This window comes from Carcharodon carcharias, chromosome 15 (assembly GCF_017639515.1).
Source record: "Carcharodon carcharias isolate sCarCar2 chromosome 15, sCarCar2.pri, whole genome shotgun sequence".
In the NCBI taxonomy this organism is placed as follows: Eukaryota; Metazoa; Chordata; class Chondrichthyes; order Lamniformes; family Lamnidae; genus Carcharodon; species Carcharodon carcharias.
In genome coordinates, this window is record NC_054481.1 from 60,199,131 (window position 1) to 60,217,513 (window position 18,383).

The 18,383-nt window shown below is 46.2% G+C and overlaps 1 protein-coding gene across 1 annotated transcript in view; it reads left to right on the forward strand.

Annotated features, from left to right (window-relative positions):
* Positions 1-18,383, forward strand: part of cog7 (component of oligomeric golgi complex 7) — a 94,215-nt gene that overhangs the window by 30,650 nt on the left and 45,182 nt on the right. The window contains exons 2-6 of the mRNA XM_041206935.1: positions 10,125-10,319; positions 11,699-11,847; positions 13,117-13,233; positions 14,147-14,315; positions 18,271-18,353. Of these exons, the coding sequence (XP_041062869.1) occupies positions 10,154-10,319; positions 11,699-11,847; positions 13,117-13,233; positions 14,147-14,315; positions 18,271-18,353 (684 nt within the window). The 5' untranslated portion in view covers positions 10,125-10,153. The remainder of the gene's footprint in view (positions 1-10,124; positions 10,320-11,698; positions 11,848-13,116; positions 13,234-14,146; positions 14,316-18,270; positions 18,354-18,383) is intronic.

Below are 18,383 nucleotides of genomic sequence, written 5' to 3' on the forward strand. Positions count from 1 at the left end.
CTCTCGCCCTCGCTGTCTCTCGCCCTCGCTGTCTCTCGCCCTCGCTGTCTCTCGCCCTCGCTGTCTCTCGCCCTCGCTGTCTCTCGCCCTCGCTGTCTCTCGCCCTCGCTGTCTCTCGCCCTCGCTGTCTCTCGCCCTCGCTGTCTCTCGCTTTCTCTCGCTCTCGCTCTCGCTTTCTCTCGCTCTCGCTCTCGCTTTCTCTCGCCCTCGCTGTCTCTCGCCCTCGGTGTCTCTCGCCCTCGGTGTCTCTCGCCCTCGGTGTCTCTCGCCCTCGCTGTCTCTCGCCCTCGGTGTCTCTCGCCCTCGGTGTCTCTCGCCCTCGCTGTCTCTCGCCCTCGCTGTCTCTCGCCCTCGCTGTCTCTCGCCCTCGCTGTCTCTCGCCCTCGCTGTCTCTCGCCCTCGCTGTCTCTCGCCCTCGCTGTCTCTCGCCCTCGCTGTCTCTCGCCCTCGCTGTCTCTCGCCCTCGCTGTCTCTCGCCCTCGCTGTCTCTCGCCCTCGCTGTCTCTCGCCCTCGCTGTCTCTCGCCCTCGCTGTCTCTCGCTTTCTCTCGCTCTCGCTCTCGCTTTCTCTCTCTCTCGCTCTCGCTTTCTCTCTCTCTCGCTTTCTCTTCCTCTCGCTTTCTCTTCCTCTCGCTTTCTCTCTCTCTCGCTCTCGCTTTCTCTCGCTCTCGCTTTCTCTCGCTCTCGCTTTCTCTCGCTCTCGCTTTCTCTCGCTCTCGCTTTCTCTCGCTCTCGCTTTCTCTCGCTCTCGCTTTCTCTCGCTCTCGCTTTCTCTCGCTCTCGCTTTCTCTCGCTCTCGCTTTCTCTCGCTCTCGCTTTCTCTCGCTCTCGCTTTCTCTCGCTCTCTCGCTCTCTCGCTCTCTCGCTCTCTCGCTCTCTCGCTCTCGCTTTCTCTCGCTCTCCCTCTCGCTTTCTCTCGCTCTCGCTCTCGCTTTCTCTCGCTCTCCCTCTCGCTTTCTCTCGCTCTCCCTCTCGCTTTCTCTCGCTCTCCCTCTCGCTTTCTCTCGCTCTCCCTCTCGCTTTCTCTCGCTCTCCCTCTCGCTTTCTCTCGCTCTCCCTCTCGCTTTCTCTCGCTCTCCCTCTCGCTTTCTCTCGCTCTCCCTCTCGCTTTCTCTCGCTCTCCCTCTCGCTTTCTCTCGCTCTCCCTCTCGCTTTCTCTCGCTCTCCCTCTCGCTTTCTCTCGCTCTCCCTCTCGCTTTCTCTCGCTCTCCCTCTCGCTTTCTCTCGCTCTCCCTCTCGCTTTCTCTCGCTCTCCCTCTCGCTTTCTCTCGCTCTCCCTCTCGCTTTCTCTCGCTCTCCCTCTCGCTTTCTCTCGCTCTCCCTCTCGCTTTCTCTCGCTCTCCCTCTCGCTTTCTCTCGCTCTCCCTCTCGCTTTCTCTCGCTCTCCCTCTCGCTTTCTCTCGCTCTCCCTCTCGCTTTCTCTCGCTCTCCCTCTCGCTTTCTCTCGCTCTCCCTCTCGCTTTCTCTCGCTCTCCCTCTCGCTTTCTCTCGCTCTCCCTCTCGCTTTCTCTCGCTCTCCCTCTCGCTTTCTCTCGCTCTCCCTCTCGCTTTCTCTCGCTCTCCCTCTCGCTTTCTCTCCCTCTCTCTCGCTTTCTCCCGCTCTCTCTCTCGCTTTCTCCCGCTCTCTCTCTCGCTTTCTCCCGCTCTCTCTCTCGCTTTCTCCCGCTCTCTCTCTCGCTTTCTCCCGCTCTCTCTCTCGCTTTCTCCCGCTCTCTCTCTCGCTTTCTCCCGCTCTCTCTCTCGCTTTCTCCCGCTCTCTCTCTCGCTTTCTCCCGCTCTCTCTCTCGCTTTCTCTCTTTCTCTCTCTCGCTTTCTCTCTCTCTCGCTTTCTCTCTCTCTCGCTTTCTCTCTCTCTCTCGCTTTCTCTCTCTCTCTCGCTTTCTCTCTCGCTTTCTCTCTCGCTTTCTCTCTCGCTTTCTCTCTCGCTTTCTCTCTCGCTTTCTCTCTGTCTCTCGCTTTCTCCCTCGCTCTCGCTTTCTCCCTCGCTCTCGCTTTCTCCCTCGCTCTCGCTTTCTCCCTCGCTCTCGCTTTCTCCCTCGCTCTCGCTTTCTCCCTCGCTCTCGCTTTCTCCCTCGCTCTCGTTTTCTCCCTCGCTCTCGTTTTCTCCCTCGCTCTCGTTTTCTCCCTCGCTCTCGTTTTCTCCCTCGCTCTCGTTTTCTCCCTCGCTCTCGTTTTCTCCCTCGCTCTCGTTTTCTCCCTCGCTCTCGTTTTCTCTCTCGCTTTCTCTCTCGCTCTCGCTTTCTCTCTCGCTCTCGCTTTCTCTCTCGCTCTCGCTTTCTCTCTCGCTCTCGCTTTCTCTCTCGCTCTCGCTTTCTCTCTCGCTCTCGCTTTCTCTCTCGCTCTCGCTTTCTCTCTCGCTCTCGCTTTCTCTCTCGCTCTCGCTTTCTCTCTCGCTCTCGCTTTCTCTCTCGCTCTCGCTTTCTCTCTCGCTCTCGCTTTCTCGCTCTCGTTTTCTCTCACTCTCGCTTTCTCTCTCGCTCTCGCTTTCTCTCTCACTCTCTCTTCGCTCTCGCTTTCTCTCTCGCTCTCACTCTCTCTTTCCTCATTTGCTGATGTTACGGTGATCAGTCCTCCACTTAACCTGTAGAGGGGCACTCCTCGGTAATGTGCAGCATTGTGCCTTTTTACGAGTGCATAGGGGTTTGTACTGAGGCGCCATTGGTGGATGTTGGCTGGACGGGCGCCCTGGCCTATCCTGAACCTATTTATTTAGAGCCACCGTTTCTGTGGCAATTCAAACCTGCCATTTGACAGAACGGGTTTCTCACAAGGAACTTGTTAGTGATTTTTCATGTTTCCCATGCCTTGACCCAGAGGATGTTTGCTGGTAGATCGTGGTCAGGAAGGTGCTCCATATGGGGTGTCGAGATAGAAGCTGGGCAATAGGCGGGTTGAGCAGATCATCATGGGGTGGTAAGTGAGGTGCAGTATAGATGGTTTCAAACAGCCTGTGGGTTTCGTCATTCGGTGGATGTGTGGCGGAGTGATGTTTGCAAGGAGATGAATCCGGGGAGGGGTGTTGAGCGGAGAGTTCCAGTTATGATGCACACTGTTGCATTCAGTTGAGTGTCAACAAGATGTGTGCATGATGACCTTTGCCAGACAGTGCACAGTACTCTGCTGCGGAGTATAATAGGGCAAGTGATGATGTCCAGACTATTGTGGCAGCAGCACTCCATGTAGATCCAGCAGGTTTGGTTAGGTTGTTTCTGGTTTGAACTTTGCTGCTGTTTTCTTCAAATGTTCCCAGAAGGGCAGAGTCCTTTTGAGAGTCACTCCCAAGTCTGTTGGGCTGGGATCATGCTTAAGTCTCTGGCCATCAATGTAGATATGCAATTCTGGTTTGGCACTGGCACAATGGAGGTGGAATACACTGAATATGATTTTGGAGGGACTTAATGTGAGATGCCATGTGCTGCAGTAGTCCGTCAGCTTTGTAATATCTTTGTTCAGGACCTGGTCCAGGGTGCAGAAGGATGGAGTTTAGGTGGTACACCAGATGTCATCAGTGTAGATGAACTTGTGGGGTGTGGTTGCTGACTGGTCATTTGTGTATATATATATATATATATTGAACAGGATTGGGGCTAGCATTGAGCACTGTGGTGGCCTACTGGCCTGTTTTCTCTACGCACATCTCCTTTACCCAAGGTGGATTCTGAATCATCTGTTGCGAAGGAGTGTGTCAACAACTGTCCCAACCCTGGTTGGAAGCATTCTGGGCAGCTTTAAGAGCAGGCCAGTGTGCCACACTGTATCATAGGTAGCTGTGAGGACCTAACACTATGCCTGTCTTTGTATTCTTTTGGAAGCCATTTTTGATGTAGGTGGTGAGTGCCAGATCTTGATTACATGTGCTGTGATCCTGACAGAAGCCAGCATGGTCAACTTTAAGGATGGTCTCTACTTCCGGAGATAGGTGTTGCAGTATAAGATGCTCAAATATCTTAAAGCACATAGAAAGTAGTGAAATCAGTCAGTAGCTGACCGCTAATGTGAGATCTTTTCCAGATTTTGGAATGGCAATGATTTTTGTCATACATCACACCTTCAGGAGCGAATTTGAGCTGATGATTCTTGCGTAGAACTTTGTCAGCTAGGCACGAGCATGGGGGCCAAATTGTTTCAGGAATTCTGGTGCGATGTTGCCGTATCCCGCTGCTTTGCCACATTTAAGCCCTTTAATGCTTCCTCCAGTTCAGTGATCTTGAAGGGATTAGTACTGCCATGTTCTGCATGTTGCTGGTGTTGTTTTTTCAGTTCATTGTAGGTGTTGCGTTTTACTTTTCCAATGGTGTCCTTGCTACATGGAGCAGATGACTGCAGCTTGGTTTGGGGCGATGTAATGTGGGCCCTGCAGCCCTTGCTTTCATCCGTACCGGTTGCAAGAACCTCAAACTGGTTGGACAGTTGCTGAGGCTGAGGCTCCACCACTTCTACCTTCTTGATCCTCTTAACCTGCCTCACTCACAGTCGGACCCTCCTGTCCCTGATCATTGATCAAATCAGAAGACACTATCCTAAGGGGTGTGACCATCTCCTGGAACAAAGTGTCCAGGTAACTTTCTCCCTCCTGATGCATTGCAGAGTCTGTAGCTCAGTCTCCAGCTCACTGACTCCGAGCCGAAGCTGCAGGTACTTACCATAGACGTATTTGCCCTGGATCACACTGGTGTACAGGAGCTTCCAGATTGCATATTGCAATGCACCATCTGCCCTGCCATATTTATTATGTATTAATTCATTTATTTTTCTTCATCTATAATTAATAAACCCTGCTACTCCCAATAAGCTTTATTACTGCTAGTAAAGTTTACTAATATTAGTAATTGTAAGGTTTTATTAGTAAGTTACCTGAGTTTTGAAAGATAAATGAGCAAAATACTCATCAACTGATCACTTACCTGTTTCCTTGACATCACTTTTAAATTTTTCTCCAAACAACTGAATGGACTGAACTGGATAACCTCCTGCTGGGGGTCTCCCTCTCTCAATCTTTTTAGCCTCTCGCCAGGAGTCTCCCTCTTGCTGCCTCTCGTGCTCTTTTTAAGTCTCTTGCTGGGTTCCATTCTTAACTATCTAATCGTAACCAGAGAATCACCTGCAATGGCTTCTCTTCCCTCTCATACACCATTACCTCTTGTATCCTCTAAGGATCTATCCTTGGTTCAAACCTATTTCTTATCTACATGCTACCCTCAGTCACATCAACTGGATGTGTCAATTTCCAAAAGTAAGCCAATGGCACTCAATTCTACCTCACCTCCACCTTTTTGGAGCTTGAACAAATATTTTGCATCTGTCCTCATATACACAGTAGAAGTAGAAGACACTAAAAAGCATCCATTAATTGTAGAAAATCTGGGGGCAGAAAGGAGGAACTTAAAATAATTATCACTAGAGAAAAAGTACTAGGGAAACTTATGGAACTTAAAGCTGAACCTGATGGCCTACATCCTAGGGTCTTAAAAGAAGTGGCTGCATAGATGATGGATAAATTAGCTGCAACCTTCCAAGATTCCCTGGATTCCAGAAAGGTCCCAGTGGACTGGAAAGCCATAAATGTAATGGCCCTATTCATGAAAAGAAGGAAACAAAACAGGAAATTATAGATTATAAGACATAGGAGCGGAAGTAGGCCATTCGACCCATCGAGTCTGCTCCACCATTCAATGATTACATGGCTGATCTGATAATCCTCAATTTCACTTTCCTGCCTTTTCCCCACAACCCTTGACTCCCTTACTAATTAAAAATCTGCCTATCTCAGCCTTGAATATACTTAAAGACCCTGCCTCTATAGCCCTCTGCGGTAAAGAATTCTACAGATTCACTATTGTCTGAGAGAAGAAATTCCTCGTCATCTCTGTCTTAAATGGGTGACCCCTTACTCTGAGATTATGCCCTTTGGTCCTAGACTCTCAGCAACCTCTCAGCAACTACCCTGTCAAGCCCCTAAGAATCTTATGTTTCAATAAGGTCACCTCTCATTCTTCTAAACTCCAATGAGAATAGACCCAACCTACTCAAGCTCTCATGAGAAAATCCCTCCATACCTGGGATTAACCTAGTGAACCTTCTCTGAACTACCTCCAATGCCAGTATATCTTTCCTTAGATAAGGAGACCAAAACTGTTCACAATATTCTAGTTGTGGTCTAATTAGTGCCTTGTATAATTTTAGCAAGACTTCGCTATTTTTATACCTCATTCCCCTTGAAATAAAGGCCAACATTCCATTTGCCTTCCCTATTACCTCTGAACTTCTATGCTAGCTTTTTGTGATTCATGCACTCGGAATCCCTGTGCTGCAGCTTTCTGCAGTCTTTCTCCATTTATATAATATTCAGCTCCTCTATTCTTCCTGCCAAAGTGCATAACCTGACATGGTCCCACATTATATTCCATCTGCCAAGTTTTGCCCACTGACTTAACCTGCCTATATCCCTCTGTAGACTCCTTGTGTCACCCTCACCACTTGCCTTCCCACCTATTTTTGTCATCCGCAAACTTGGCGATAGTACATTCCCTTCCCTCATCCAAGTCATTAATATATATTGTAAATAATTGTGGCCCCAGCACAAATCCCTGTGGCACTCCACTAGTTACAGGTTGCTATCTTGAAAATGTCCCCCTTTTCCCAACTCTGTCTTCTCTTAGTTAGCCAATCCTCTATACATGCTAATATACTATCCCCAACACCAAGGGCTCTTTTCTTATTAAGTGGCCTTATGTACGGTACCTTATTGCCTTTTGGAAATCCAAATATATTACATTACTGGTTCCCCTTTATCTATCCTGCTTGTTACCTCCTCAAAGAATTCGAATAAATTTGTCAGGCATGATTTCCCCTTCATGAAGCCATATTGACCCTGCTTGATTCATATTATGCATTTCTAAATGCTCTGCTGTTACATCCTTTATAACAGACTCTAACATTTTCCCAGTGACGGATATTAAGCTGACTGGCCTATATTTACCTGCTTTTTTGTCTCCTTTTTGAATGAGGGTGTTACATTGGAAGTTTTCCATCAACACCCACTATCTCTAGCTACTTCCTTTACTATCCTAGGATGTAACCCATCAGGCCTTATCCTGATGGACTTTTCGGCCTTAGCCCCATTAGTTTCCCTAGTATATTTCCTCTCTTGATATTATTGTATTTATTTCCTCCCCCCTCCCTTTGCCCCTTGATTATGTAGCATTTTTGGAAAGCTATTGGTGTCTTCTACTATGAAGACTGATGTAAAGTATTTATTCAACCCCTCTGCCATTTCCTGATTCCCCATTATTATTTCCCCAGCCTCATTCTCTAAGGGGCCTATGTTCACTTTGGCCTCTCCCTCCCTTTTTATATATTTTAAAGAAGCTCTTACTATCTGTTTTTTACCCTCGAAGTTTATTTTCTCCATCTATTATATTTTTGGTCACCTTTTGTTGGTTTTTAAAACTTTCCCAATCCTTTGGTTTACCACTAATTTTTGCCACATTGTCACATTGTATGTTTTTTCTTTCAATTTGATCCTATCCTTAATTTTCTTGGTTAACCTTCCTAGAATCATTCTTTGTCACTGGGATACATCTTTGTTACGAGTCATGAACTGTTTTCTTGAATGTCTGCCATTGTTCATCAACCATCTTTTCTGCTAAACTCCTTTCCCAGTCCACTCCAATGAACACTCATTCATTTGTAATTACCCTTATTTAAGTTTACCCATTAACATCTATTAGTGCCGTTAATTCATTTATCTTGTTTCGAATACTATGTGCCTTTAAGTAAAGAGTTAATCATTTTGCCTTTTTACCATTTGTTTTCCCCTTTGACCCTCTTTGCTGCTTTTTTTTTGTTTGTACACTGTCCCTTCCTGTCACATTCTGGGAATCATTACCTAGATTGCTGCCCTGCAATGCTGCCATATCCTTTTACTTTGTAAGCCTACATATCCCCTCTCCAGATCCCCCACCCCTCCCCCCCTACCTCCCCACCCCTCCCCCCCTACCTCCCCACCCCTCCCCCCCTACCTCCCCCACCCCTCCCCTCCCCCCCTCCCCCCTCCCCTTCCCCCTCCCCTCCCCCTCCCCTCCCCTTCCCCCTCCCCTCCCCCCTCCCCTCCCCTCCCCTTCCCCCTCCCCTCCCTTCCCCCTCCCCCTCCCCCTCCCTTCCCCCTCCCCCTCCCCCTCCCCCTCCCTTCCCCCTCCCCCTCCCCCATCCCCTCCCCTTCCCTCCTCCCCTCCCCTTCCCTCCTCCCCTCCCCTTCCCTCTCCCCCTCCCCTTCCCTCTCCCCCTCCCCCTCCCTCTATTTAGTTTAAAGTCCTTTCTACAGCCCTAGTTATTCAATTCGCCAGGTTCAAGTGAAGCTCGTTCCACCAGAACAGCTGCCCTCTACCCCACTACTGGTTCCAGTGCCTCATGAACTGAAACTCATTCCTCCCACACCAATCTTTGAGCCATGCATGTAACTCCTTGACTTTATTGACCCTATGCCAGTTTGCCCGTGGCTCAGATAGTAATCCTGAGATTATTACCTTGGAGGTTCTGTTTTTTAAGTTAGCACCTAACTATTCAAATTCTTTCAGCACAACCTGCTTACTAGTCCTATCAATGTTGTTGGTACCAACGTGGATGATGACAACTGGATCCCTCTCCTCCCACTCCAAGTTCCTCTCCAGCCCTTTGGAACTCATGCTCACAGCTGCAGAGAACAATATCTATCCACCTAATTATACTGTAGGTACCACTATTGCGTTCCTATTTCCTCCCCCCACTTGAATGGTTCCCTGTACCACGGTGCCGTAGTCAGTTTGCTCATCCTCCCTCAGTCCCCTCTCTCATCCTCACAGCTTGCAAGGACCTTGTAACAGTTGGACAATTGCAGGGGCCAAGGCTCCTCGAATGCTACCCACTGGGACCCCATACCTATAGCCACACCCTTCTCTCCCTGATCACAGGCCAAATTTGAATTACCTAATTTGAGGGGTGTGACTGTCTCCTGGAGCAAAGTGTCCAGGTAACTTTCCCCCTCCCTGATCTGGCGTGATGTCTGCAGCTTGGACTCCAGCTCCTCAACTCGGATCTGAAGCTGCAAACACTTAATACAGATGTGTTCGCTCTAGATCACCTTGGTGTCCAGCCCCCCTCCCACATGCTGCAGCAGCAACACATCACCCGTCCTGCCATCATTATCGTATTTTATTTAATTTACTAATTAGTATCCCTGCCCTTCACACTTGAAGAATCCCCCGCTCTTTACGCTTTATTGTAAGTAGTTTTTTACACCAGTATCGATCTTATACTTAACAAGCTATTTTTAAGAAAAAGAGAAAAGATAAGATTAGAGACCTAAACACAAACTAAAGACCTGACTTTTACTTTAAAGACTAGAAATACTCACCAATCAGCTGCTTTCCCTGCATTGGAGGCAGTTCAGAGAAGGTTCACTAGGCTGATTCCTGGGATGAAAGGGTTGCCTTTGGGCCTGCATTCATTTTAGTTTAGAAGAAAAAGACACAATCTTATTGAAATATAAGATTCCGAGGGGGCTTGATAGGGTAGATGCTGAGAGGATGTTTTCCCTTGAGAAATCTAGAACTAGGGGGTATAGTTTCAAAATAAGAGATCTCCCATTTAAGCAGATGATGCATTTCTTCTGAGAGTTGTGAGTCTTTGGAATTCTTTGCCCCAGACAGTTGTGGAGGCTGAGTCATTGAATATATTCAAAGCTGAAAGAGGCAGATCCTTGAACTCTAAGGGAGGTCAAAGGTTATGGAAAGTGGAGTTGAGGCCAAGATTAGATTAGCCATGATCTTACTGAATGGTGGCAGAACAGGCTCAAGGGACCAAATGGCCTCCTCCTGTTTTTGTGTTCCTAAGTATGGAAATAAAAACACACAATTGGCAACATCCATCAGGTCAGCATCAGTGGGTAAAACTGCAGTCACTACTTAAAACTGTTGACCTTCTGTGAACATCTGAGTTGTTGATTGCTGTTTTTCCCCTGACTTGACTGTTTCTAGTATTTTTCTACCATGCAGCCTCTTTCCTCACACTTGCATATGTTTCCTCTTGGACATGGCAGAACGTTGAATGGTTGGGACTTTGTTGAAGTACAGTTTGTTTCCACAGCAGGAGATTTGTCTATTTTTAAAGCATGAAAAATGGATTTCTCGAAATTCCTGGACAACAACTTTGATGTCAAGGACTGGGTGAATGGGGCTTTCAAGACCGTTCAGGAGGAGGAACCTGGAAAGGTGGACAGTCATGCTGCCACTCTGGTGATGAAGTTGCAGTTGTTCATTCAGGAGGTGAACAATGCCATTGAAGGTGCGGGTGTGTTGCAAATTACCTGGGTGTGTATTCTTTTACCCTGGAATCTGTCAGTATTTACAGGGAGTACCTGGGAGTGTGCCACTATTTACAAGGGGCCCCCGGGAGCATGTTAGTATTTGCAGGAGGTCCCAGGGAATACGTCATTATCGCAGGAAGACCCCGGGAATGTATCATTATTTGCTTATGGTCCAGGGGTGTCAGTATTTGCAGGGAGAATGGGGGGGTGTCTATCTTTGCAGAGGGGGCCTCAGGGAGCATCTGACTCTTTGCAGGGGGAGGCCCTGGGGAGCGCGCCGGTCTTTGCAGGGGGAGGCTCTGGGGAACGCGCAGGTCTTTGCAGGGGGAGGCCCTGGGGAGCGCGCCGGCCTTTGCAGGGGGAGGCCCTGGGGAGCGCGCCGGTATTTTTTTTTACATATTCTTTTATGGTGTATGGGTGTCGCTGGCAAGGCCAGCCTTTGTTGCCCATTCCTAATTTCCCTTGAACTGAGTGGCTTGCTAGACCATTTCAGAACGCAATTTAGAATCAACCATAGTATTCTGGATCTGGAGTCACTTGTAGTTTAGACTGAGTAAGGATGGCAGATTTTCTTTCCTCAAGGTCATTAGTAAACCACATGACCCATTGATAGTTTCTTGGTCACTATTACTGAGATTAGCTTTCAATTCCAGATTTACTAATTGAATTTAAATTCCACCAGTTGCCATAGTGGGTTTAGAACACATGTCCCCAGAGCATTAGTCTGGGCCTTTGGATTACTCATCCAGTAAGTAGTCCATTTGCAGGTGGGTCCCAGAGAATATGTCACTACATACAGGAAGATCCCGGAGTGCATCAGTATTTGCATGGAGTTCCTTGGAGTGTGGTGATACTTATAGGGGATCCCATGGGATGTGTGAGTATTTAAAGGGGTCCAATGTGTGCATAGTATTTACAGGGGCCTGCAGAAGTGTGTCAGTATTTACAGGGGATTCTTGGAGAATGTGCCATTATTTAGTGGGGTACCCTGGTGTCAGTATTTACAGGGGAGCCCTGGGGAATGTACTATTATTTACAGAGGATTCTTGGGGAATATGCCATTATTTAGAAGGTGTTCCTGATGTGTGTCACTATGGGGGATCGCTGTACAGTCTGTCAGTGTTAACAGGAGGACCCTGAGGAGTGTGATTGTATTTGCAAAGGGTCCCCAAGGAGTGTGTCTGTATTTACATAGTATTGATTGGATTAGAAGCAGGTCTGTTCAGTGTGGACCTGTTTCTTATTCTTGTGATTGCTCCATCTCATGTGTCAGTTCTCAAGTTATTGCAGGTTGCTAAATGTCTGGTTGTGTGACGTATGCATGACCTTTCTACCTTATAATCTCTTTTGCACTCAGAGACCAGTCACCAGGCACTCCAGAACATGCCTAGGGCTCTCCGGGATGTGGAAGCTCTGAAACAGGAAGCTTCCTTTCTGAAGGAGCAAATGATCCTTGTCAAGGAAGATATTCGGAAATTTGAACAGGACACAGCGCAATCCATGCAGGTAAGGATGTTGAATACTTTGAGGCTTGGATTAGTTTCAAGCCTACTCAATGCATGTTGGGTGGTTGTTTTTGAAATGCAAAATATCTTTATTTCTTTTTCAAAAGAGGAAATTCTTGTCCCCAGATGTAAATGCCCTCCCTGTCAGTATGGCTCAGTCAGTAGCACTCATTGTTTCATGTGGCAGATCCATAATCACTTAGTTACATAGAATGTACAGGACAGAAACAGGCCATTTGGCCCAACTGGTCTATGCAGGTGTTCATGCTGCATATGAGTTTTCTCCCATCCCACTTCATCTAACCCTATCAACATACCTTTCTGTTCCTTTCTCCCTCTTGTACTACTTGAGCTTCCTCTTAAATGCATCCATGTTTTTTGACTCGACTACTCCTTGTGGTAGCACACTCTAATTGCTCTTTGGGTAAAGAAGTTTCTTCTGAATTCACTATTGGATTTATTGGTGACTTTTTTTATATTTATGCCTCCGTAGTTGTGGTCTCTTCTAGAAGTAGAAACAAATTCTCTACTTCAACCCAATCAAAGTCCATTATAATTTTAAACCTTTCTTAGGTCACCCCTCAGTCTTCTCTTTTCCAGAGAAAAGAACCCCAGCTTGTTCAGTCTTTGCTGATGGCTGTACCCTCTCGATTTTTGTGTCATCTTTGTGAATCTTATTTGCTCCTTCTCCAGTGTTTCTCTTAAGGTGAGTCCACACCCACGTGGTAGGCGCCCATTAATAAAAGATACTGGCCACTGAATTATCAGCTGGGCTCCCCCTCCGTTTGAGGAATGTTTGAGGACTTTGGGTCTATACTCGATTGAGTTTAGAAGGATGAGGGGGCATCTGATTGAAACTTACAAAATACTGAGAGGCCTGGATAGAGTGGATGTGGGGAAGATGTTTCCATTAGTAGGAGAGACTAGGACCTGAGGGCACAGCCTCAGAGTAAAGGGAAGACCTTTTAGAACAGAGATAAGGAGAAACTTCTTTAACCAGAGAGTGGTGAATCTATGGAATTCATTGCCACAGAAGGCTGTGGAGGCCAGGTCATTGAGTGTTTTTAAGACCAAGATAGATAGGTTCTTGATTGATAAGGGGATCAAAGGTTAGAGGGAGAAGACAAGAGAATGGGTTGGAGAAACTTATCAGCCATAATTGAATGGAGGAGCAGACTCGATGGGCCGAATGGCCTAATTTCTGTTCCTGTGTCTTATGGTCCTCCTTTCCAATGACCAGCTTGTGTTTGTTTGTTGGTGCATGCTGCAGGTTTTGGTCGAGCTTGACGAAGTAAAGTCCAGGATGCAGGCAGCGTCTGAGGCACTGCAGGAGGCTGACAAGTGGAGCACACTCAGTGCAGATATTGAAGAGACACTGAAGTCGCAGGTAGGAGCGGAATATTTTTCAGTCCAGCACTATCATAGATTTCAGGCAAACAGCAGTATGATAAAATGGTATTAGTATGAGGGTGTGGAGCTGGCAGCATGCTGTGTTGTCCTGTGACCTATTATGGGTTCAGGTTGCCCACAGTGTGAATTCCTTGTCTCTGCTTTAGGCACCAAGGGAAAAAGTCCCTCAAAAAACTGTGCAGTCAATTAGTTGGATATCTGCCATGCCTCAGTGGACAGCGCTCTAACCTCAGAAGGTTGTGAGCTCAAGACCCACACCAGAGATTTCAGCACATGATCCTGGCTGAAACACCCAATGCAGTACTCAGGGATCACTGCACTGTCCGGTGGCATTTTCAAATGAGGCATCAAACTGAATTGGTAAATGTGCTGCCCTGTGTTGTACAGCGTGGAAGGAGCCAGTTTTGAGTTTTGCTGTGGAATCTCAGCTAAGAAATTTTAGAAATAGCCCAAGGGCTTTTGGTATGGAGAAGCAGATAATATCAGATTGGGCTCTGTCTGCTAGTGGGAAGTTGGGATTGTGTGCGTCTGTTGACTCAGTATACATGCATGTGTATGGATGTATTAGGGAATAGGCTTGAGTTCTGTTGTGATGGCCATTGTAGTCGAGAAACTGCTAACCCACACTACATTGAGGGTCAACCCATGAAAGACAGTGACTTGGCTGAGATGGCAAAGGTGGCTGAATTCCCATGGAACAATGCAGCCATCCCACCCCAACACAAGAAAAGAAGGGTGGTTACTGTTTGTTTAAAAACGGCAACTCTCTGCTGAAGTAGCCAGATCGGGAACCTAGGGTTACCGTATATCATTGACTTGGTTGCTTTGGGGAAGGGTGGCTGCTCTTTACATGGTGGCATCCAGTGATGGAAACGATTTGCCTCCCACAGGACATTGAGACTATCTCGGCCAAGCTGACCAGTATGCAGAACAGCTTGGCAATGCTGGTCGACACACCAGATTATTCTGAGAAATGTGTTCACCTCGAAGCGCTAAAGAACCGGCTGGAGGCCATGGCGAGCACACAGATTGTGGCTGCGTTCAACTCTCAGTCTGTTGGTGAGTGATCTGGGCTCTGTGAGTGCAGTTGGGATGTGTGGCATATTCACTTTGTACACAGTTACATTTGGTTCTGTTCACCCTTGTTTCAAAATGAACAACCAACTTACATTTATATAGTGCCTTTAATGCTGTAAAACATCCCAAGGCACAAGAAAATTATCAGAGTAGCATTGAGCCACATAAAGATTTATTAGGACATGTGACCAAAGGCTTTGTTAAAGAGGTAGGTTTGAAGGAAAATCTTAGAGGAGAAGAGAGAATTAGAAAGGTAAGGAGTTTATGGAAGGAACTCCAGAGTTGAGGACCCTGGCAGCTGAAGGCATGGCCACTAATAGTGGAGTGGTTAAAATCAAGGATGCACAACAAGCCAAAATTGGAGGACCACAGAGATCTGACTGGAGGAGAACCCAGAGATGGGGAGGGGCATGGAGGGATTTGAAAGGAAAAATGAGAATTTTGAAATTGATGTGTTGCTGGACCATTGTGGGTCAGTGAGCATGGGTGAAGGATGACTATGACTAGGGGAATAGCTGTTTCAAAGAGAAAGAGAACGCTGGCAACTGATCTTCTGTTCTTAACATTCTGTGAGAAGCTTGGGTGCAAAGCTAGGAAACAAATAGTAGGGGCTATCAGTGAGTAATCTTTGATCACCCACAATGAGAACTGAGTGGAGGGAATGTGACTGATACCAGAATACGAATTTTTGAGAAGTCAGGGTTTTTCCTTTGATTTGGAGCGTTAGATTGCAGAAGGAGCAGGAATCCAAAAGTTTTACCAAAAGGCTAATGGGTTAACTCATTAGCAGTGGTCTTTTAGAACTATCGGGAATATTAAGAACAAAGACAGGAGGGGGGTTAAATTAAACAGCACAAATTTCTCCTCTCACCCACTTGCCCGTAAATAGAAAGCTGTTTTTGATTTGTTTCCCTCTTTTATAAGTGGTGGCATGTTTCCCAACCCTCAGTTTTAGCGTGATCCAATTTTTATTTCTAACTCCACAGCAAACTTGAGATAGGATAAACTCAAAGGGTTAGTTTACTTACACACACAAAATGCAGGAGAAAGGTTGCAACATTGCCTCCTTTGTGTTCATACAGTAAAAGAGGGATAGAGAAAGGAAAGGTTTACAGTACAAAAACCAGAGGAAAAAAAATGCTTCACATGGGTTCCAATTTCCAGAATCAAAGTCCAATAAGTATTCCCTCACGAAGGTCAGCAGGTCGAAAAACAATGCTGTATAATTCACTTTTCCAATGATATTGACGTCATATGATAAGATAGGCATGCAGAGATGGTCAGTCTTGTAGGCAGTGGTACAGAATTTCTAGCAGAAGCAGTGTAGTTGGGGCTGGGTGTCCAACCTGGACCAGAGCTCCTTGTCTGTGATGCTGCTAGTTAGATGGTAAAATAGCAGACTGAGACTTTGCTATCCAACAAAGGCAATATTACTGGTGCCACAAACCAGAAGTCCATGTCACATGACCACCCACCTCTTCACACTGCCTTTGATAAAGAGTTTGTATCCCTTGACTGGGTTCCTGAGATTGTTGAATGCCTCAACCATTAAGAATTGAAAGGAAAGTTGTGAGGCCCTTTCTCTAAGCAGACAAGCAGACTCCTGTTGGCCAGCCTGAGTTATGAAATACCGATGGCCTTTGTATAGCTCTCTTTGAATTTGGTTTGTGTGGCCCACAATGTGTCGTTAGTGGCTGTTCAGCGATGATGATGTGTGAGTTTCCCTGATACTGCCAAGTAGTTTCTGAGGGTCAGAGACAGACATAGATTCAGCCATTTTAGGTCTTGTCGAGTTTTAAATTTTTAGGGATAGCAATGAGCATGTCTCTATATATTTTATTTAAGAAATGTAGGGTGAGGTCTTGGTCCCTCACAGCACATTTGTCAGCACTGATCTAAGGTGATCAGCTTGCTTTCATCCGTTTCCCCCTTTCCAGTGCCTCCTTTGTCCCTCTTCTTCAGAAGCTTTGGTGGAGTTAGCCGCATTGTTGTGGCGTGCCCCAAGTGTCCATCAGCCTAAGTAATCAGTGCGGTTGGGCTATTTGACTGAGAAGGCATCACAATCAAGTTCAGTTGCGCCTTCAACCAATGACTGCACACCATGAGTCAGTTGATATTTGATCACAAATAAGAATCCTGAAAGAACCCTGACTGATTTTTCTGATCTGATCAACCGCTCTCTCCTCCACTACAACCCAGAATAGCTCAGACATAGAAACTGATTGTGCCTCACAATCCGCCCCTCTTACAGGTCAGCTGATTCCAGGATTAAACCAGAAACCTAGGTTGTATTCATAGAACACCGTGGACTTTCCTGTGTGTTTTCTGAAAGTGTTTTTTTTTACATTAGAAAGAAGTTTGATTTTTTTTCTTGGAGCAGAGAAGGTTACAGGGCGATAGAATTGAGGCATTCAAAATTATGAATGGTTTTTATAGAGTAAGTATGAAGCAACTATTTCCAGTGGTAGGAGGATCAGTAACCAGAGGTTTAAGGTAATTGGCAAAAGAACAAGAGGTGAGATGAGGAGAAATATTTTGTGCAGTGAGTTAGGATATTTTGGCTTTCATTACCTGAAATGGTGATGGAAGCAGACCCCATAATAACTTTCAAAAGAGAATTGGGTATATACTTGAAAGAAAAAATGACAAGGCTATGGAAAAGAGCAGGGCAGTGTGATTAATTGGATAAAACCAAAAACTGCAGATGTTGGATATCTGAAATAAAAACAAAATGCTGGAAAATCTCAGCAGGTCTGACACCCACCTCCCCCCAAAAAGGGGCTGCCTGTTACTTGTTCTAAGCTGTTCTTTCACAGAGTACTGACCTTTGTTCTGCTATTAACACGTTCTACTTACTTACCTTTATGTCACTATCAGCACCTTCTTTAGTCTTCACTACTACCATTAACACTTCCTTTGTCTTGTGTCCATGAGATCTTTAAAATTTCTCCTTAGCCCCCACCTATCGCTGACCTTCTATCCTGCTTTACCTGCTCCACTCCCCTCAAACAGAATAAATTCCATCACATTTTTACTTCTCTTTAGCTCTGAAGAAGAGTCACATGGACTTGAAACGTTAACTCTGTTTCTTTCTCCAAAGATGCTGTCAGACCTGCTGAGTTTTTCCAGCATTTTCTGTGATTAATAGGATAGCTCTTTCAAAGAGGCGGCACAAGAATGATAGGCCAAATGGCTTCCTTCTGTGCTGTCTGGTTTTCTCTGATTTAAAAATTTGGCTATTTACACAGCCACTACAATAGGATAAACCTATTGAAGGTCATGATCCTATAATATTCCTCAAGTCCTTGGTGTGTAGCATAATATGGCCTTTTTTTCAAGAATCAGCAGAGAAGGCATTGGCCTTAATCCACAGTACGCGCCTTTCTGGAATAAGTCTAAAAATGATAACCAGTGCCAAGCTGGATGGCCATCAAGGTCCGTTCCATCTCTTCCCCCTTTCCTGGGCCTTCTGAGCAGCTTGCACTAGTTACGGAGCAGCGCTGGAGATGTCTGGAAGAAGGTAACCTGCTCACATGGAAGAGTCCCTAACAGTAACTAAAAGAAAAGAAAGAATTTGCATTTCTGTAGAATCTTCCATGACTTCAGGATGCACCAAAATGATTTAAAGCCTTGATCATATAAGCTACTTTTGAAGTGTAGCCACTGTTGTAATGTAAGGAACACAGCAACAAATTTGCACATGGTAAGACCCCACAAGCAGCAATGTGATAATAACTGAGTCATCTGGCTTTGATGATGTTAGCTGAGGGATAAATATTGACCAGGACAATGAAGAAAACTGCAGTCCTTCTGTGGAGTGTTTTACGTTCGCCTGAAAGGACAGACTGGCAAGATTATGGGTAGGGGAAGATATAAATACAGATCTAGGGATCAGCAGGTTGCAGTATTTACCTGTTTGTATTTATTTCTGTTTCAGATCAGGCCCGGCTTTTTGTCAAAGTGTTTGTGGCAGTGGACCGAATGCCCCAGCTCCTGACTTACTACTACAAGTGCCACAAGGTTGGATACAGCGCTGTCATCCCAGTATTC